Raw genomic sequence first — 21,912 nt, 5'->3', positions numbered from 1 at the left:
TGCTCTTGCAAAGGACCAGGTTCCCAGCAGCCACTTGGGTAGGTCATAACCTCCTGTGACTCTAGATCTAGGGTATTCAATGTCCTCTTTTAACCGCCAAGCACATGCACACACAGACATACAGACACACACACACACCTACCGTAAATCAAACAAAATACTTTCCTAGAAAAGCAGAAGCAATCAATCACTGGAGAGGAAGAAAATAAGGCACAATGATGCACTACTACACACCCAACAGATGAGCACATGCATTTGTCTGACAACAGCGAAGACTGGTGAGGAGGAAGCAGGGACTGCTCAGACACCGTTGCTGACAAGGTATCTGTCTGTATCTCCACCTTAGGGAAAGGGGTCTCAAGGGGAAACAATAGAGCAGGCAGAAAAGATGCTCACTGGAGGGGCTGGAGGGATGGCTCATTGGTTAAGAGCACTGGTTGCTCTTCCAGAGATCCTGGGCTCCATTTCCAGCACCCACATGGTGGTTGATAATCCGTTAGTCACTGTGTCTGTGGTAACCTAATCAGGTTTATGGGATGCAGGGTTCAGATGGGATCTACCAAAGCAGACCCTGTTCATAACCACGACCAGCAATTCTACCTCAAGGGAGATCCCAGTGGGAAGAAGAGTTTGTTCACACACAAAACAAGTAAACAAATATGCTCGAGAATGTTCATAGCAGCTTCACATGGGAACAACGCAAAATATCCACCCAGCACGTGAATTCATAGTGTATCCACACATTGGGATGATGCGTAGCAATAGAAACACATCAATTTCAGATAAACACACGGAAGAGCCTCACAGCATAGCAGTGAGCAAAATAAGACATGACGCTAGATAATATGAAAAATAAAAATGTATTGTACCAGCTAGCTGTGTTGCTCCACACCCTTAACCCCAGCACTCGGAAGGCAGAGGCAGGAGGATCTGAGTTTGTGGCCAGCCTGGTGTACACAGGGAGTCCCAGGTTAGCCAGGGCTACGTAGTAAGAAAGAACGGAAAAGCAGCTGGTTGAGGCCTCCAGGAGAGATGGCTTGGCTTGCTTCCTCCCCAAGCCCCGGCATGGGGTTACACATGAGATTTACATTACATGAAGTATCTTCCAAACTTTTCTGAATGTTGTATTTCACGACTCAAATGTTACGCAGCGATGTGGTCATTTTTTCTGTCACTGTTGCTTTTGAGTCAGGGTCTCAAAAGCAGGCTGGCCTCAGACTTGTTGTGTCTGAGGATGACCTTGAACTCCTGACCCTCCTGCTTTCTCCCCCAAGTAAGAAACATGTTCCCTGTTAGGCCTGGTCGTGCTAGTGAGCAGGCCGCATCTCTCCATTCACTGTCCTCTGGGCTGCTCCAGAGCAGCCCAACTGCTCATTCATAGCTGTCTGGTCACTCTGGTCTGTGAGTCCCGGAGTGCCAGTCTTGGGTATCAATAAAACAGGGGCTCTTCCCGATTTCTCGAGCCCAACCTGGAATCCCCTCAGGGTCTTCAGTTCAGCTCAGCTACATGGAGGTTTCATGGAACAGTTGCTGCCAAGCTGAGTGCATTAGGGCCACCTCAGTCACCTTAAGTTCCCATGCCAAGGGCTCACATCTGTCTCTGATAGTTCTCAACTCCCCATATAGGTGGCAGCAGGAAGACTTCAGGCCAAATGAAAGGGGTAGGTGGCTTTTTCCCCCTTAATATCTCCTCTGCCCAGTGTCTTTACATCCAATTCAGAAATATTCTGAGGCCTCGGTAAGGACCGTTCTGCCCCTGCCCCCCAGCCCCCACATACTGGAATCATTCTGGGGAACTCCTCATTCCAGGGCAAGCCCTCAGCTCTGTTCCTCTGTGGAGTGATAGGCCACTATCGTCAAGCCAACAGGGTCCTATCTCAGGGGTAAGATACTGCCCCTTCCTCAAATCCTGATTCTGAACTTTTGAAGCTCTTGTGCTGCCTTCATGGTGCTGGTGTAAGCCACTTCTGGGGGGTCTACTAGACCTCTTTGGTACCCAAACCTCTCTGACAAGCCCAAGAGGGATCCACGGAGCATGCACTGTGGAAGGTTGCAGGTGCGCCAGGGCAACACCTCGGGCTTGTATTACTACAGACTTACGGGAACACTCCACCTGCACAGGTCCCTTTCCTCCTACCTAGGTTAACTCCCTCCTGGTGCACATCATGATGAAAGCTGATAGGGTGAAGTGTAGGCAGGGTGGAAGCTAACAGGCAGGAGAGGCTTCCAGAATATGTAGGGGGAGAGAGAGGCATGTCTGCGAGAGGCATGGAAAGAACTGGCATGGAGTGGGAAATCTGCCCAGCCAGAAGCCTCAGACTGTAGCTGAGGGAAAAGGGGAGCTACCTCAAGGCTTGAACGGAGCCAGTCCTGGGCCAAGGAGTGTGGCAGCTTCACCTCCAGGTACACTTAAAACTCACGCTGGGAGAGCCTCAGAGCTAAACTGTGGTAAGAAGGCCTAAGGGCACACCCCAGAGCTCTGGGGTCAGCCTGATCCACATTGTGTGTTTCAGAGATACAGAGGAGGACCCAGTTCTCGAGAACAAACTAATAAAAACAAGCCTATGCTCTTCCGGGCCCGACAGGAAAGGGCTACTTAAGCCAGCCTCCCCTCACTGGTCCAGCCTGCCTGCAACTGCTCACCCTTCAGGGCACTGCTTTAGTGACCTCACACAATGCAGCCTGCCATCAGACCACCTAGTAGAACTTTGCTCTGAGACAGTAAGAGCAGGTTCTAAGGACACACAGAGGCCGGTGGGACCCACCTCCACTCCTGGACAGAACTCAACCCCTACGTCTGCCATTTCTTCCCTGTCCACCAACCACTAGGGGTCCAGGAAGAGCACTCAGGCATGGGCAAGAACACTTCTTGTCCCAGAAGAGGGCAGCCCTTGGAATCTCTACCCACCCACCCACCCCCATCTCTCCAGTCCTTGCTCCTTAGGCCCTAAGGATGGAAGACTTGATTTTGTGTGAGAAACACTCTTGCGTCTTTGCCTTCTGAGGGGAGAAGGCAGGAGAGGCCTCACACATTCCCCTTGGGCCACATAGTGGCAGGTAGTGCTTTAGCTTTGGACTCGGAAACCCAAAGTCAGAGAGGGAGGGTTGGGAGCTGCGGGGGCAGGAATGGCAGGCAGAGAACCCCTGGCTGCCTCTCCTTTCCAGTTCCCCATTCCCAGGGCTCCAACAGTTTTGGAAATAATCAATTCCTCTCACTGAGAGGGCTAAAAATCCTGGAGTCCTCTTTCAGGGGACCAGGGTTCCGTTCCAAGCTGCCATGTCAGGCAGCTCACGACTTCTGAGAACTTGAGTTCCAGGGCGATCTCACAACTTGGGCATCCATGGGCACTACACTCAGTGTATGCGCTCGTTACAAACACCTGAAAATGGTTGGAGAAACGGCTCAGTGGCTGTTCTTCCAGAGGACCCAGGAGCCTCACAGTGACTTGGCTCTAACTCTACTTCCAAGGCATCTAACACCCACTTCTTTGGCCTCCTCGGAGGCCAGAACACATGTGGTGCACAGGCACACATGCAAGCAGAACACCTGCACACATAAAACTTAGAAAGATTTTCCCTCCATGAACATACAGAATCCTACAGTGCATGCGTGAATAGGCTGGGTGTCGATGCCAGGGCCTTATTTCCTGTGATGGTTAAGGAAAAAGAGGCCCAAGGAATGGAGTTGCCTGTTCAGATGAGCTAGCATCTTGCTCTTCTCCAGCCCTTTCCCCTTGCTGACGAACAAAAAGAACCGGAGAGCCTTGACGTCCACCTGTGCCCTTTCTGGGGCAGTTTTATTGGCGCAGTTTGTAAACCATCTTCCCATCAGCCCACCTCCTCACCTTCCCTTCACGAGAAAGTGGCTGGTTCTGGTCCTAGCTCTGTATGAAACAGCTGCCCTTGACCTGATGTGGCCACAAAGCCCATGTGTGACAGTCTGGGTTAAAAGGCCCAAGGGCAAGTCTGTCTCACTCCAGGGAGCAGGGGAAGGTGATGGAGAGTTGGATATCTGTATGTGCGGCAGGCAGAGCCCAGGTTGATTAGATGAATGGGCAAGGTGAGCAAGCCCCAGCTCCAGAGCCCACTGCTGTGGCTGAAACCCACGTGGGGACAGTAAATCTGAGATCCTGAGAGAGTAGCCCTTAGGCTAAAGTGTGTGGGGCAGACAGCATCAGCCCAGGGTGAGAGACACGATGTGCAGGGAGCTATGCCTCCCTGCTTCGGGGCTCTGTGAGGCTGGGCCCCCAAGGCTGAGGGAAACCACCTGGGAGCAGGGAACTCGGGATGGAAGCAGCTGGAAGTGGTTTATGCCTCAAAGCCCACATCATCGGAGAGGCCATCACGGAACCTGCAGTCCTGACACCGTCCTCAAGCTGCTGAATGTCAATCGTCTGGGGGCAAGAGGGTCGTCGTCTTTCTGGTGGCCTGCGGAGACTTGGAGGTGGGGTCAGTCCTGCCAGATCCAGGATCAGGAGGCCTCTGTCCCACGCCGCCCTCCTTCCTCCTCCATCAGCAACAGGCGACGCCGGCCAGCCTCATAGTCAGCCTCGTCCACACTGACCAGCAAGCGGACGGCCTCTCGGCCCACGGCCTCCCGCAAAGCCTCAGTCAGGAACACGCCCCGAAGGGCCTGCAGCAGGGCGCCACTCAGGTAGTCACCCCAGAAGGCGTCCAGATAAGACAGCTCTGAGAACTTGATGTCACACACCACAGAGCCCAGGTCCCTTGACCGTAGCACAGCAGTGGCTTGTCCAAACACATCTAGCTGCCTGGCCAACGCCTGAGGTCTCCGGGATGCCACACCCTGCTCCAAGGCTGGCCCATGCTCGCAGTACTCTGCCCGAACCCGGAGCCGGATGTCTGCAGGAGAAGGAGGGGGCTCATCAGCAGGAACCATGCTTCTCATCCCCCTGCCCTACCCCCTTCCCACAGCCACACCAGGGGAAGTCCTGCCGCCTACCCCTCTCTGCTACTTCTGATTTACAGCATCCTCTCCAATCTCAACTCCTTGCTGCTCCCTGAATCACGAGGCAGCCTCCTCCATCCCATTCAGCACCACCTCTGAGCCTCTGGCCACCGAAGGTTATTCTCTCCCCAGTTCCTACAACCCTTTTTCTGACGCCCAGTTCCCAGTGAGGCCCACCCAGACCAGACCTACTCTAGATCCACCGCCACCCTCACTCTCTGGCAGCTTCTCCACCTCTCCAGACCCAGCTTGGTTTTCCCCAAGGCACATGTTGTCTTCTAACCTACTCCAGCAGCAGCATCCCGAGTTCCCTGGGTAGCAACACCCTGAAGGACTTGGTGTGTGGCTCAGGCACACACCCTGGGCATACAGAGCTCAGTATTTGTGTCTGTGAATGAACCAATGCATAAGCCAAGGGACCTGGCTTTCAGCAGCCAGCCCAGACCCACCTCTCACACAGAGAGAAGAATCTCAGATCAAACACAGCCCATCCTCCTACGAGCTTCAGGGAGCAAGGGGCCTCAGCAAAGCCCAGGAGACCCAGCTCTGCTGAAGGTACAGTATTCTAAGATGACAGGGTTAGCCCAGGGCTGCTAAGGGCTACCGGGACAACCAGGGAGGAGAATGAAGCCCACACGGAGCCAACAGCAGAGGGAAAGAGATCCCTGAGTCCATCACGTAGCAGGAAGAACCACCAGGACCAACAGACACCACCATTAGACCAGCAGGCACCACCATCGGACCGGCAGGTACCACCATTGTTTCCCCACTCTCCCTTAAACACTTTAAGGTTAGTTCCTGTCATTTAGCCTAAACCTGCACTTGCCCAAAGGAGGTAACACCTCTGTGAAGGGGACAAAGACGGTTCTCTAGGAGTCACTGCAAGCATGGGTTTGGGCTTATTACCTCTCCACTGGGACACGGTCGTGCCAGGTTCAGCTATGCTTAGGGACCACAGCAGCCAATAGTTCTATAGCATCAACAATTGCCAAACATCACGACCTCCAAGTGTGTGAGTCAGAGCTCAAGCCACACACAGGCCTGTGAGGCAGGCCCCTATACACTCCATCTACAGATCTGAAGTGGAGTCCAAGGTCACACAGCCTGGCAGAGCCTCCTGGATCCAGACAGCAGTACCCCTGGGCAAATCAGAGCCTATGTAAACACCGGTCCCCACCTAGACCAGGGCACAGTCCCTGCCTGAAGGGCTGTTAATGAGAATATAACAAAGACAAGAAGGGACAGAAAGCACTGAGCCAGCGAGAAGGCTGCAACTCAGTGTCTATTCCTGAAACCACAGTGGCCGACAGCTGTGACTGACCCTGGACATGCCCCAACCCGGAAGTCAAGGGCCACCTTCAACCCAAAAGGAAATCGAATGGGAAGAAGGTTCTACCGCAGTGGGCGCCGTCACCTTTCACAGCCGTTCAACAGAGAGCAAAGAGTAAAAGGCAGGAAGGCAGGTCCCCAGAACCACAGATGACTTTTTACCATACTCACTTCCTCCTCCTCCCCCAAAGCCTTCCTCTTTCTACCTTGAGGGGAACCGCATCCTGTCCACTAGAGGCCCAGAGAACTCAGCCTGGAGGGGTCGGCCTCAGCTCCCAGGGTTGCTTGTGGACCCAGCTACCCTCATCCTAAAGGCCACATAAGCCCTCTGGGCCCCCATCCTTGCCTCCCAAAAGCCTCTGACCACACTTCCCAACTGAGGGTGGGGACCATGGGAGTGGGGGAATCAGAAGCTGCCCAAGGCCACACAGGGCTGGGCAGAGGCAGAGCCAGAGGCAGCTGGTGGGGTCCCACACACCTGAAAGTGAGTCCCAGCTCTGCCACGCTCTAGCTGTGGGCCTTGGGCATGTGACCTCACCTCTCTGAGCCTGTTTCCCCATCTGAAAAACACAAACAAACAAGAGGTCCCTGCTGCACGGTAGTCATGAGGATTAAATGGAGCAACTGGTACAGTGCCGGGCTCAGGGGCTCACAGCACACGAAGGTCACAGAATCAGGAACTGTGATTTCGAAACCCACCTCTCTCCCCACGTGACCCTACCTAGGCCCTCGACTCTCCACTGGGTCCAGTCAATTTCCTCCTTTACCAACTCGCCCACCCCCCGCCCCATCTTTCCACACTCTGCTTTCCCCTCACACCCTCACAGAATGATCTGGCCACCTCCTGTGCCCTGAACACACCAACTCGCCCAGCAAAGCACTGCATTAAGACGTCACGCCCAGCCCAGCCAGCCCTTCCCTGATCCTCTCCCATAGTACAGATTACCGAACAGACATGGAAACCAGCCATCGACTACCCAGAGTGCACGTCCACGGGAAGGTAGAACAGAGACGACGGACAGTCTCTCACCAGGTGTTTACAGAGTATCAGGCATCCAAGAACGAAGAAGGGCATGCCACGGGTGGGGCAGAGTCAAGCTGCCCACTGTTAGCCAGCCCTCTCTTCCCAGGCCAGGCCCACCCCTGGGGGCTTTTCCTGTCTTACCCTATCTAATCCTAAGGGTCCCATCATTACTACCATTATAAATGAGGAAACACTCTACCTACCAGAGCACAGTCCACCTCCGACCTGGAAATAGATCACAGGAAAGGGAGGGACAAGACACTCCAACAATGAGCCCCACCCACCGCAGTGCCACCCTGGCCCTGAATCACCTGCTCACCACACAGCCTCTCCTCAACCCTGAGCCAGCATGAACAGGTGACACTTGCGTGGACTCTCTTCTGGCTGCCCCAGACGCATGCACCTGGCCCTCTGAGCCCTTTGATCATGTCCACGGCTTTACGAGGTGATGCTGAGCCTCCCTTCTGTGGATGAGGAAACTGGAGCCCAGAGGTTGAATCATCAAGCTGGACCATTCCAGAATTCTATCCGAGGTGACCAGCTCTGTTCTGAGCCCAAGCTCCTAACCGCCCAACCCTGTCGGCTGCCTCTCATACAAGCATATATAAACACGAAATTACAGGGCATTCTAAGGCCAGGCGGGAAGACGATAGGCAGGGACCTTAGAGTTCTGTTCTAGGAAATGGCACTTGAAGTGAAGTGTGAGGTACACACTGGATTAGCCAGAAAGACCAGAGACATGGGAAGGGTGGTGTGTCTGCCAGAGAGAAAAGAGCTTAGGGCCGTCACCAGCTGTGGGGAAGGAGGAAGGTCACTGACAGCAGGGTTGGAAGGTCTGGTCTCATTTAACAGCTAAGCCCCTGTTGTGGACATCTGGAGGTAATCACACCTCTCCATAACCCCGTGGTGTCCTAGCAGCACTGCCCTAAAGAGACCAAGCATGAGTGATGTGGGGACAAGGACCCCTGACTCAGGGATGACCACCACAGGGGCTGGGTGAGAGCACTAAGTAGGCAGGAGCAAGGGCAAGACACTAGGAGAAAGTGACAGGTGGAGAGAAGGGCAGGCCTGGCTCAGGCTGCTTACAACTCTGTTTTGGTAGTGCTGGGGACAGCTACCCAACAGGCTCTGCCTTCCTAAAACTGGGAAGCTGTGTCTGATTCCTGCACGCATGGGCCTGAGCACCGCCTTGGTCCCTTCTCATTTGGGGGCAGAAGAAGACGCAGAAGAGAGAGTGTCTTCTCAAGCAAGTACCCGGTTGATGGAGGGAGCAGGTTCCAGCTGGAGTCTCGCATTGGTGGTATAGTGGTGAGCATAGCTGCCTACCAACTGTCTCTGAGAGCCCTGGAACGAACCTCCCTTGCATTCCTGGGTGGGTGTGCTGAGGACAAAGATCTAACTCTCACAGCACTGAAGTGCCCAGCCCAAGTAGCCTCCGTGGAACACCACAGTAAGGGCTAGCCTGGAGTAAATGCCCACCTGGAGTGCACAGTAGGCTCCCGCTCCAGTTGCCTGGCTCTGTGCCAGCCTGACAAGAGCGGCTGCCACCAAGCTTCAGAGAGAGGTTAGTGACCACTGCCTCCTGATTAAGGAACCACTGTGACCCAGGAAAGGAGCCTGAAAACTTCAATGGGCAGAGTGCTGACATCTGCCTGCAATCCTAACATATAGGAAGCTGAGGCAGGAGGATTATTACAAGTTCAAGTCCAGCCTGAGATATAGTGTGCCATCCTGTCTAAAAACTTTTTTAAAAGGGACATTGCTTCTGTCTGTGAAGTAAGTAGTAAGACAACTGGGATGACTGCAGGACAACACGGCACACAGAGATGACATCACGGTGCACGGAGAAGAGGTCAGTCACAATGGACAACTGAAATCAAAGGGCCTGGAGGTTATGAGGGCAGTCCCTCTGCTCTTGTATATTTTTCATTACAAAGTTGTAACATGGGCATGGTATCACAACATGCTTAAAGACAAAGGCAGTCAAGTCAGAAGTTCAAGTGCAACCTTGGCTATGTATCAAGTTCTAGGTGGGCCACATGAGACACTATTCTCAGAAAAGCCCCCTCCAGTCCCCCTGCTGCACACACGAAATGATATGGAGCCAGACCACATTCCAACCCTTAGGAGGCAGAGGCAGGAGGATCACCAGAAGCTTAAAACCAATCTAGCCTACAGTAGCCAGAGCCCCACGCCAAGACCCTGTTCTTGCCCCCTTAGCAGTCTTCTCCCATCGTCACTCCACCAAACCCTCATGGCCTCTGTGCCCCCGGGGATCACTCAGGGTGATGTGCACTCAGGCTTTTTGCTCCTGTGAGCTCCGCTGAGATGCTCCCTGCCTCATCTGACACCTCCGACTTGGCTTTCCTCCCACTAGAAACAGCTCACGGAGAACAGAGGCCTCTGCAAGCTCTCTGGAGACAGAGGGGAACAAGCTGGTTTCCTGCCAGCTCTGGTACTAGGGCCTTCCTCCCCTTGCCCTTCAACACACTCACACAGCGGTGAAAGCGGGCACTACTTCAACACACACAGTGGTGAACGTGGGCACTACTTCAACACACACAGCGGTGAATGCGGGCACTACTTCAACACACTCACACAGCGGTGAACGCGGGCACTACTTCAACACACTCACACAGCGGTGAACGCGGGCACTACTTCAACACACTCACACAGCGGTGAACGCGGGCACTACTTCAACACACACAGCGGTGAATGCGGGCACTACTTCAACACACTCACACAGCGGTGAACGCGGGCACTACTTCAACACACTCACACAGCGGTGAACGCGGGCACTACTTCAACACACTCACACAGCGGTGAACGCGGGCACTACTTCAACACACACAGCGGTGAATGCGGGCACTACTTCAACACACTCACACAGCGGTGAACGCGGGCACTACTTCAACACACTCACACAGCGGTGAACGCGGGCACTACTTCAACACACTCACACAGCGGTGAACGCGGGCACTACTTCAACACACTCACACAGCGGTGAACGCGGGCACTACTTCAACACACTCACACAGCGGTGAACGCGGGCACTACTTCAACACACTCACACAGTGGTGAACGCGGGCACTACTTCAATAGTTGTCCTGAGAATGAGGCCAGAAACACGCCCAGCACTGTCCACTGGATGGCCTTGAGGTGTATGGACTCAGGGCCTATGTCCAAACCTAGGGCCCCCAACTACCCCCTTCTACCCTCAAGGACTTCGTAGTTTAGGTTTGCCTCTCAATGGGGTCAAGCATTTTGGGTTTGCAGGAGCAAGAGCAGCCCTGTCCTTCCTTTGTCAGACCAGGAAGAATCACTGCCTTGGTAAAGTCATCACTACTTTTCTGAAGGGAAAATTAGGGCCCGAGCAGGGAGAACCTAAGCTAACCACACCCTGCCAGGTGACTCAGCAGTCAGACTGGCAGTTCATGGTCCTTCAAGTCCCAGCCACACCTTGACTAACAACCTCCAGGCCTCAGGGAAGACACTTGAAGCCTGGATATTCCACAGTCTGCCCAGACCCTCAGGGCAGTGACTCCCTAACTTACCCAGCCAGCCAGATGGCTGGCAATTAATTACCTGACTCCCAGTTCCAGGCAGCCCCCCCCCTCAAGCCAGCAGCGCCTTGTGAGGACATGGGCTGCCTATGCTGCTGTGCTCCTGGCAGTACCGAGCACAGGTATCTGCCACCTCATCTCTGAAACGGGCCAACACCCACTGCCTGAAAGGCCACATGGGCAATGGGAGGGGTGGGTGTATGCAAATTATGCTTGCTCAGGGGAAGAGGAGGCACCACCCAAGCCAAGGCCTCCTATAGATTCAGAAGAACCCAGCGCCTCCTTCTACCCCATCTCTGTCTCCTAACCTGTGCCAGCTGCTCAGATGACCGCATGCCACTGAGGGCTCCGCAGCTCCCTGCTGGCATCACTTGGTGTGACACCTCCATCAGGATGTCCCTGCAGGCCCACCAGGCTTTGTGGCAGCTGAGATGACATGATACCTCATGTCATGAGTTATTTACTTTCCACACTATCATGAAAACTCCTGAAGACCAGGGACTTCCCTACCTGGTCTCACTGTGTCCTTGATGCCTGCAGTACCCGATAAAGAGATGCTCAGAAAGAAAAAGTTAAAGGATAGAAATGGTAACGGGACCATTCTGGGGCTCTGCAGCCCCAGAACACAGCCTGGACCTCCGCGGTCCCTCCTGCCATATCTCCCTGTATCTCCCTGTCCCCATTGGCAAAGCCTCTGCTTCTAACACCTCACTCCACTGGACACTCTACATTGAGGCCACGGGGGGACCACCTGTCCAGCTCCTCTGCAGCATTCCCTGCACCCCACTGGCTCTGTGTCCTCAGCCTACCATGCCCCTTATCCAAGTTCCCACAGCCTAGACACTCTGGAGTCTGAGACCATATCGGAGTTCCTTTGGGTCCCTGAGTCTATCTAGCTCAGAGATAGAAGGACCAGAGATGGCTGTCAGACCCAGTCCCCTAGCACACCCCAGACCACAGTGGAATATCCCATGGGCAAAGACCGGTCCGGAGATAAGGGTGTTGGTTACATGTCTACATAATCTAGCTCTAGGGAGGCTGAGGCAAGAGGATTCCAAGGTCAAGGCCAGCTTGGGGATTATATATTGAGTACCTGGCAAGCCTGGGTCACATAATAAAAACCTGTATCAACACAAACACACACACACACACACACACACACACACACACACACACACGCACGCACGCACGCACGCACGCACGCACGCACGCACGCGGGCGCAAAAAACTAGAGGCACAGAAAGAAACCCGCACTCCATTCATGATTCACGTTGCAGCTGCCCAGCCTCCGGTTACGGTCCGGCTGGCTTCTCCACCTGGCCCTTGGCAGCACCCATTATGGTCTCAGCAATCTCAGCTCCAATGGATTATCACCCAACTGCGAAGTCAGCTCTACAGTGACAGGGCTTCCCTGCCACAGCCCTCACTCGGCACATGTCCCGGCCAGGCAGTGTTCCAAGAGGATTATGTGGGTGACTGTCTCTTCTGACAGCAGCTCTAGGCATCTTACTGTACAGATGCAGGAACATGACCCCCAAGCCCTACCCCTGTCACCTGCCCAAGGCCAGGCAGTCTCTTTAAATGCCAAAGCTGAAGAGAGAGAGAGAGAGAGAGAGAGAGAGAGAGAGAGAGAGAGAGAGAGAGAGAGAGAGGCGCTCGCCTTTAAATCTCAGCACTTTGCGGGCAAAGGCAGGTGGAACTCTGTAAATTCAAGGCCAGCCTGGTCTTCCACACCCCAGATGAATGTGGCATGGCTCACCCTCCAGCCCTGGGGCCCACCATAGGCACTTTACAGCATTCTCAAGGCCCACGGGTACTTACCACAGGTCACCTTGCCTTCTGAGGAGGGCCTGCCCAACTCCTGGTGCTGCTGCGAGGCTGCCAGGCCTGCTCTCCGCCGCTGCCGGGCACCACTGCTAGGGCGGCCCCGACTCCGCCGCTGCCGCTTGGTTGGTGGGGAGCCTAGAAGACAAAGAGGCAGCAGCTTAGGGCCAGGAAGGAATGCCAAGGTGGGGTGCTCGGAAGGAGGCGGTCTTAGTGCAGTGAGCCTCTGGGGGGACCTTCTAAAAGAGGGGTGCATGCACCACCACATAGTACACCCTCGCAGGTCTGACCCTAGAGACTGCCAACACATTCACAACAGGAGACAGGCTTGACAACTGCCAGCTAGAACCACCACACACCTGTCACCTCAGCACTCGGGGTACAGGCAGGAAGATAAGGAGTTCAAGGCCAGACCAGCTCTAAGAGATCCTGCCTTAACTGCTTATCGCCATCCCACCCCCAAAACAGAGGCTGAGGATATAACTCAGTGGTGTATTATCTAACATGGCTCAACCTCTCCCTCTCCCTCTCTCTTATACACATGCACACTGGCTCAGTGGGTAAAGGTACTTACTACTAGGCCTAAGGACCTGCATTTGATCTCTGGGATGCACCATAGCTCTGTACACACAAACCGGTGTTTTGCTTTGTTTTTTAAAAATATAAAACAACAAAATAAGAGTGCAACAGTCTAGCCGAACATGGTGGCGCACGCTTTTAATCCCAGCACTCGGGTGGCAGAGGCAGGCTGATTTCTGAGTTCGAGGCCAGCCTGGTCTACAAAGTGAGTTCCAGGCCAGCCAGAGCTACACAGAGAAACCCTGTCTTGAAAAAACAACCAAACAACCAAACAAACAAAAACAATGCAACAATCTCTCAAGGAGGCTGTCCTGGAACTCACTCTGTAGACCAGGCTGGCCTCGAACTCAGAAATCCGCCTGCCTCTGCCTCCCAAGTGCTGGGATTAAAGGCGTGCGCCACCATGCCTGGCCTGTCTCAAAGTTTCTTACACACTCACACACACACATGCTTGCAGTTTTGCCTTTCAGTCACTTAACTGTTTTATACACTTTGCAGCATAAACTGAAGGGAAGCGAAGGATAAAAATCAAACAGCACAATGAACTTTGCCCACATGATTGGTACCACCAGGATTCTGATGAAGGAAGTAGGGCAGGTACCTTAGAACAAGGGTTCTCAACTGTCAGCTGTCAGACCAGCCTTTCCCTGGGGGTCACATAAGACCATCTGGAAACACAGATTCCACATGAAGATCCATAACTGCAGCAAAACTAGTTACAAAGGTGCAAGTTTTATGGTGTGAGGTTACTACAACAGGAGGAATCCTATGAAAGGGTGCAAGTAGTAGGAAGGCTGAGAAGCACTGCCTCAGAACAGTGTGACTACAAACTCAGATGGATTTAAGCAAAGAACAAGAACAAACACATACTAGTGGCTGGCGCACATCTTTAATCTCAGCATTTGAGGCAGAGGCAGGTGGATGTCTGTGAGTTCAAGGCAAGTGTGGTCTACATAGTGAGTTTCAGGCAAGCCCAAGCCACCTTGTAAAACCCTGTCTCAAAGTTTCTTACACACACACACACACACACACACACACACACACACACACCAGTAGTCAGATTTTAAAGGAAAGCAGAGCTGGAAAAATTTACAAAAACTGGAAGAAAAACTGTAACAAAATGCAGTTTGCAACAGTGTAGGAGAGGAAATCAAAACACTTTTGAACACTCCTTACATGTCACTTCTGTTGCAAACCCTGAAAGAATACATTAGGAACAAATGAGCCTCTACAGATAAAATGTGGTGTTGCCTCACTACTGTGGTAAAACAAAGGAAGTAAATCTATCTCAGAACCAATGGCCAAGACTCTCACTGTAACAGTAAATAGTCAGGGGTGCAGGCTATGGTTCAGCAGTTAGCCAAACCTGAGTTCAATTCCCAGCATGCCCACGTGAGGTGGCTCCAACCATGAGTAACTTAACCTTTTTTTTTGGGCGGGGGGGGGGGGGGGGGGAATCTGACATCTTCTTCTGGATTGCCTGGGGATGAGCACCTAAGTCTATAAACCCAAACATACACATACTTAAGAGTAAACTTAAAAGCCTCAACCTCTGCCGGGGGGCGTGGTGGCACACCCCTTTAATCCCAGCATTTGGGAGGCAGAGGCAGGCGGATTTCTGAGTTCCAGGACAGCCTGGTCTACAAAGTGAGTTCCAGGACAGCCAAGGCTATACAGAGAAACCCTGTCTTGAAACAAACAAACAAACAAACAAAGCCTCAATGTCTTGAGTGTCAAGGGACTGTAGGCCTAGCACTTTCTCTGAAAAGCAAGCATCCGATTTCCCATCCAGCCAAGAGAAGTTGGTGTCCTACACACCCAGAAATGGATATTTGGTGTCTAAGTATCGAGGGCGGTCTCTAACAGAAGCCAGGCTCCCTGACAAGCAGATGGGGTGATAGGTGCAAGGTGAGTCCAGGACATCCTGGAGCATCTTAAAGCACAAAGCAGGAAACCAGGGAGGCACACAGGTCCAAAAGACAGAGCTGAAGCCATTCAAACCTTGGTAAGAATGACTAATTGACTATTTACACAGTGAATAGTAAGTAGCTACACAGTGATTCCTGGAAGTAAAGGAGGAGAGAAAAGCTAGAAAGGACTCCACCTGCCAGATAGAGAACAAAGGGGTGGAGGTAGGGTGACTCACGCCTTTAATTCCAGCACTGGGGAGGCAGAGACAGGTTGATCTCAAGAGTTTCAGGCCAGCCAGGGCTACTTAATGATACTCTGTTGTTAAATTAGAGAGGAAAAAAGGGCTGTAGAACAGCTGAATTGTAGAGCTCCTACCTCAAATTCCCCAGTTGAGGGCCTGGGGGTGTAGCTTAGTGATAGAAGCCCTTGCTGAACATGCACAAAACCCTAGGTTTAATGTCTAATACCACAAAAAAACAGAAAAATAATAACTAACAACAACAACAACACATTTTAAACATTACCCTTTGTTCCAGTCTCATGGTACAAGCCAGTAAATCCCAGCTACCAGGAAAAAAGTAAAAAAGTAAAAGAAAAAAAAAAAAAAGCTACCATATGAACAAATAAATGAGTTACAAACATTAATATGGCAAATGGTCCAGGCAGGGTTCACAAAAGGATGTTAAATGCCCTGGAGGAACAACTGGGTGCAAAGCACACTAAGAAGCATTCTCTTACACACTACCAAGCATAGCAGGAAAGTTACTAGCCAAGCAGCACATGCCTGTGAGACAAACATGGACACCCAGCTGGAATTCCATGCTGAGGAGGCAGAGACTGGAGCTTCCCCAGGGCAAGCTGGCTAGCTGGACTAACCTTATTAGAAAGCCCCAGGTTCAGCCAGAGACCCTGTCTCAGCCAACAGAGGGAATTAGGAAAACACCTGCTGTCAACTTCTGCATACATGAACACAGGTGAATGTGTACCTACACATACATACACACACACACACACACACACACGCCCACCACATACCAATACACACACCCCAAAGAAGAAGTCTCTTCCCAATGTATAAATCTGGCCAATGTGACCATAAGTGCCTGACCGCACTTCCCTATTCATGGTGAAAACTTCAGCACAGGCATGGTGCCCATCTGCCCATCGTAGCTACCTGGATGCTGGGGGGGGGGGGGGGCAACGGGACACAGGACAAGTAGCAGGACACCATCATGTGACACCATCATGTGTCAACCAGAAATACTCAGAACGTTGCTCACATTGACCAACCCTGTAGGGTGGACAATACCAGAAGACCCTGGGCTGGGGAGGAGGTCAGCACACACAGCGTACAGGAGCTCCAGCCCCACACAGAGAGAGGGAGGAAGATGGGTCTGTCTGTCAAGAAAAAAGTTTCTACTCTACAGAGGTTACAGAGGTAAATAGTGAATGCCAGTTGGGCCCAGGGGCTCACATCTCTAATTGCAATACTGGAGAGGGGAAAGTCATAGGATTACCTCTAGGCCAGTGGTTCTCCACGTTCCTAATGCTGAGACCCTCTAATATGGTTCCTCATGCTGTGGTGACCCCAACCATAGAAATACTTTAGTTGCTACATTTTTTTTGGGGGGAGGGGGTGGTTCGAGGCAGGGTTTCTCTGTGTAGCCCTGGCTGTCCTGGAACTCACTCTGTAGACCAGGCTGGCCTCAAACTCAGAAATCTGCCTGCCTCTGCCTCCCAAGTGCTGGGATTAAAAGCGTGCGCCACCACTGCCCAGCTTAGTTGCTACTTTATAACTGTAATTTGCTACTGTTATGAATTATAATGCAAATGTCTGTGTTTTCCATGGTCTTAGGCCTGTCCTATGAAACGGTCTCAATCCACAGGTTGAGAACCTCTGCTTTAGTTAGAGGTGAGTCTGGGGTACAAAGTGGGTTCCAGGACAGCATGGGCTACAGAATGACACTCTACCTCAAAATAATAATTATTATTTTTAAGCTGCATATATATCAAACAGTATCAACAGACTCCGAGACTTCACAGATTTTAAGAGGCTGGAAAGTGGACTATGAAGAGGTCAGAGAACTAATATCCATCTTCTTAGGAGGAAATCTTATTCTCATATGATGCTGTCTAACTCAGAGGCAGGTCTAACAATATCTGAAATTTACTTCCAAAGGGCTCAATGAAAACCTCAGAATTACACACACACACACACACACACACACACACACACACACATCACAGAATGTTAGTCATCCCTCAATCCAAGTGAAGATATTCTCTGTACTTTTTTTTAAGCTTTATTTATTCACATTGTGTATATGGGTGTTTTGTTTGCATGTCTGTCTTCATACCAGAAGAGGCAATTAGATCCCATACAGATATAGACCGTTGTGAATTGCCATGTGGGTGCTAGGAAATGAACCCTTGACCTCTGGAAGAGCAGCCAGTGCCCTTAACCACCAAGCCATCTCTCCAACCTCTCTGTACTATCTTTTAACTTTTCTGAATGTTTAAAGTTTTACATAATTAAAAATCGGGGGTGGGGGTGGGGGATAAGGGGTGGAGAGATGGCTCAGTGGTTAAGAGCACTGACTGCTCTTCCAGAGGTCCTGAGTTCAATTTCCAGCAACCACATGGTGGCTCAGAACCATCTGTAATGGGATCGGATCCCCTCTTCTGGTGTGTTTAAAGACAACAACAATGTACTTATATATATATAATAAATCTTTTAAAAAATTGCGCTCTCTCTCTCTCTCTCTCTCTCTCTCTCTCTCCCTCCCTTCCTTCCTTCCTTCCTTCCTTCTGCTCTTTCTTTAAGAAAAAAATAAATTTCAGGGATGTGGCCAGGCAGTGACAGCACATGCCTTTAATCCCAGCACTCAGGAGGCAGAGGCAGGCAGATTTCTAAGTTCAAGGCCAGCCTGGTCTACAGAGTGAGTTCCAGGACAGCCAGGGCTATAGAAAAACAAACAAACAAACAAACAATATGGATGTGCATGTGTGTATACACTGACTAGAATACAATAATTTAACAAGTTAAAGGCATTCATCATAAAATAAGCCTTAGCAATATATCCAGCCATGACTGCTGGGTCACAGGCCATAACCTGATGCTATCTGAGTGAGTCCCTGTGACACAACCCTGTTGCTTCAGGACACATGCTTCTTCTTCCTCCGATAGCAACAATAAACACAGGCACACGGCAAAATACAAAACCCTTCGGGCCATTTCCTTGATGGACCAGGATGCAGGACATTAGTCACAGGATAGACTCACCTGTGTCCCACTGACTCTGAGGAGAATCCAAAGAACTGCTCGCCTGTCGCCGACGCCGGCAACTGTCCTCTGTCCTCTTGGAAGAAGAGCTGGGATTGCCATAGCTGTATCGCTCAGGGGACACTGGGGAAAGAGAACAGAAGAAGCTATCTCAGCCTCCTCACCTCCCAGCCCCGCATCCTAGGAAGAATGCCCAGCCACGGGATGCCTGACCCAGCCGCTCAGAGGTCACACCCAAATACCCACGCCTCCTCAAGCACCTCCCGCCCAGATGTTGTTCAAAGGCCTCCCAGGACAGAGTACTCATGGGGCGGTTCAACCCGTGTCAACAGCTCCAGCTGCCAGGGTTCCTCTTTCAATAGCCCAGGTCTCTGCAATAGCACTTGCCCCCATCTCTAGCTCACTCTGGAGCCCCATGATCTATAAGTAGGGCTCTCTGCTTCTTGAGGGTGACACTCAAGACAGTATTTTTCCAAAAGCAGACAGCCTATTCCTAGAGGTGCCCATCTGCTTACACAAATCCCACAGGCTTATTGTGGGACAGAAAAGCTCATAATTCCCCCTTCCCAACCTCTTCACTCTATCTCTCAAGAAAGAGCCCAACAGCACACCTACAAACAGGCTCCTGGCACCTGACTCCTCCCCTCCCAGCTCCTCCCTTTGTACCCCAGAATCAAGGGCCTCAACCCTGGAGACAGGCCAGGCAGGTTTGAATCCTTGCTACATATGCTTTGCGTGTGACACATTTTCATGCCCCCCACCCCATTTCAAATGCCACCTTCTTAGGAAAGTATTCCTTCGTTGTTACCCAATTTTAGGTTTCCTCTCCTCATTCTGGAGTACTCTATCCCTCTCTACGACCATATCCAAAGCTAAGTTCCTTATTTACTATTAATTGACTCCTCCACTAATACAAGTTTCGTGGAGTTGGCATCTTGGCTGTAACTTCTCTGTGGCCTCACATGCTGCAAGGTACCCAGAGTCTCTGAACCTGCTGTTTTCCCTGGGGGCGGGGGAGGGCTGTCAGGTGACAGTGCCTATGAAACCTTTCCTATGAAAGGTTTGTCTCTGCCTGGCATAAAAAGTCCCACAAACAGTGGCCACAATCATTACTGATATGGCCGAATCCCACAAGCTCACTTCTACCTAAGCCATACCCTCTCACTGCTGAGTTTTCTTGCTGTGAAATAGGGGAGAGTGTACTTGCTTATCAGGGAAGTACAGGGGCCCAGAGGGAACAAGGTGTTTCTGCAACTTCCTATTCAAAACCTACCTGGCCGGCGCCGCTTGCGCGCCAGATGTGGCAGGAGGTCGTGACGGGCTAGCACGCGCAGGAGTTGGCTCAGCAGCCGCAGGTTGCTCTCGTCGCACTGCCCGCGGCGTTCCAGCTCCAGAAGCAGCTCCAGGCCGCTGCGGGCGCGGGCCAGGCCGCCGGGGGCGCCGGGGGCCTCATCCAGCAGGAAGGCCAGGAGCTCCAGTTCGCACTCGGTCAGCTGCCCGCCCACTACCTCGAACATACGGTGAAGCGACAGCATGCCGTAGTAATCCAAACACTCATCCTCCTCCCAGCTCGGGGCCGGGGTCGACCCGGACAACGCCATTCCCAGGGGAGGGGTGCGGAACAAGCTCAGAACCAGGGCCTAGAACCCACACGGCGGGGAGGAGGTCGTGGTCAGCGACACAGTGGCTCAGAGCCCACAGAGGCCAGAGCGTGGGCCCCGCGAGGTGTCTCCGGGCAGAGTCGCCCCCACACCCTCAACGGTCTCAACCTCTCTCCCTCCCACGGACAGGAATGGTATCGCCTGAGATCCCATAGTAACAGGTCGAACACTAGACCCCGCCGGTCCACAGACCTGTCGGGAGGGCCAAGCCCAGATGCCCTTTTCTGGGTAGTACGTTTCGAACTTGCCACCGACTGACCTAGACGACCAGCTCGAATGAGCTACATGGCCCATTGCAGGGCACCTTGTCCACTGCCCGGTGACTTTGGATGGCAAATGTCCGGACATAGCCCTCGGGTTCTGTCCACTAGTACCTTCCAGCTAGCTCCAACATCCCACTCAAGTGATACCTTTCAAAAGTGACCCTCGGCCCCCTGCAAGTGAGACCGACCAAGACAACCCTGAGCGCAACACAGGTGGTACTGTCTGAATCCGACCCCCCTCCCTGAAAGGGCGCTCGATCCTGCACCTCACCCGAGCACCCAAGTGGTTCCAGCTACCCTCCACCAGTCGCCTTTAGGCCTCTCTTATCCTCACCAGATTCCAGCGTCCGATGACTTCTGGGCGACGGCCGCAGCCACTTGTTTTGGATCTTTCTGGCACCTTCTCTATTATTACGCCTGCGTCACCTCGCTCCTCCTCTTTCGCCCAACTCGCGCAGGTGCGACCGCCACGCCCCTACGGCGCAAGCGCAGAATGAGACCTCAAGCTCCACCCCTTCCAGGACTCCAGATCCGCCCCTAACCCAAGCGTCCGGACTCTCCCGTGCTGCGCTTGCGCAAGAGGAAAACCTCGCTGTGTCTTGCTCTTGATGGTGGTTTCAGGCTCGGTGTGTGTCCCCTGAATCCTATGACACAACCTGGTGGAATTATTCATCCCACAGACTACCTCTTCCTCCTGATCACGACCTAGACACCCACATGACCAGTGCCAACAGCTGGCAGCGCAAAGTAAACCAGTCACGAGGGTCCCGACTCCCTGGAGCGCTCAAGGCTCATAATCAGGACTTGTAATACAGTATGCCCCATTCTTAGGTGGCAACCAGAAACCTACAACTCAACTCTGCTTTCTCAGATCCTACATGGAAATTCTTCCTCATACAGCTCCCCAGCCCCAATTTATAAATTCTCCGGTCGCAAGCAGAAGAATGATACCTCTTCCCAAATCTCAATAGACCTTGCCACCCCTGTGTGCAGCACATTCCGAAGGCGTCCATCAGCACCTCCTATCATAGACACCCACACCCACGGTTAGAACAGCCTTTGTACAATCGCTTCTGAGCCCTCTTGAGTCTTGGAGCCACCCAGATGCCCCTCCTAACCTGCACCTATGAGAGCAATCCTGTCACAGAAGTGGAGGCTAGGGTGTCTTCACGTCCCCTACACGAGGCCTTGAGCGTGACGGTCGCTCCTCCTCCCCACTTAGGTGACTCAGGGTCAGGACCAGCACGTGCCTAAGACAGGTCTCTTCTAGGACTGGTTTCCACCCCCGGAATTGTCTCCCTAAGGGGCGGGAGGTTCTGGCTCAATGCTGGCTGTTTGTTTCCCTTTTCTGGGCCTTAGCTTTTCCACCTGTGAAACGGATGGCAGTGGAGTCCACCGTATGGGCTCTGTGTGTGAATATCATTGAATCAGACGAAAAATGGGAGGAAGGGGAAAGCTATTTATAAACGGTAAAGCTTCTCTGATGGGTGGGCTATAGTGAGTACT

At 52.4% G+C, this 21,912-nt stretch overlaps 1 protein-coding gene and 1 pseudogene across 1 annotated transcript; both read right to left on the bottom strand.

The window, feature by feature from the left end:
• Nucleotides 1–3,770: 3,770 nt before the first annotated feature.
• Dedd2 (death effector domain containing 2) lies at nt 3,771–21,771 on the bottom strand. The gene is made up of 6 exons (XM_029479316.2): nt 21,525–21,771; nt 20,741–20,881; nt 19,756–20,122; nt 18,483–18,605; nt 12,707–12,847; nt 3,771–4,863 (listed from the first exon to the last, which is right to left on the bottom strand). The coding sequence occupies exons 3-6, from the start codon at nt 20,081–20,083 to the stop codon at nt 4,472–4,474; spliced, it is 984 nt and encodes a 327-aa protein (XP_029335176.1). The 5' UTR covers nt 20,084–20,122; nt 20,741–20,881; nt 21,525–21,771; the 3' UTR covers nt 3,771–4,471.
• Nucleotides 13,448–13,700, bottom strand: LOC147003380 (signal recognition particle RNA; annotated as a pseudogene).
• Nucleotides 21,772–21,912: the final 141 nt, after the last annotated feature.

Source organism: Mus caroli, unplaced genomic scaffold (genome assembly GCF_978045245.1).
Source record: "Mus caroli unplaced genomic scaffold, Mus_caroli_1 scaffold_8, whole genome shotgun sequence".
NCBI classification, from domain to species: Eukaryota; Metazoa; Chordata; class Mammalia; order Rodentia; family Muridae; genus Mus; species Mus caroli.
The sequence above is the reverse complement of the archived record's forward strand: the minus strand, read 5'-3'. Positions and strand labels throughout refer to the sequence as shown.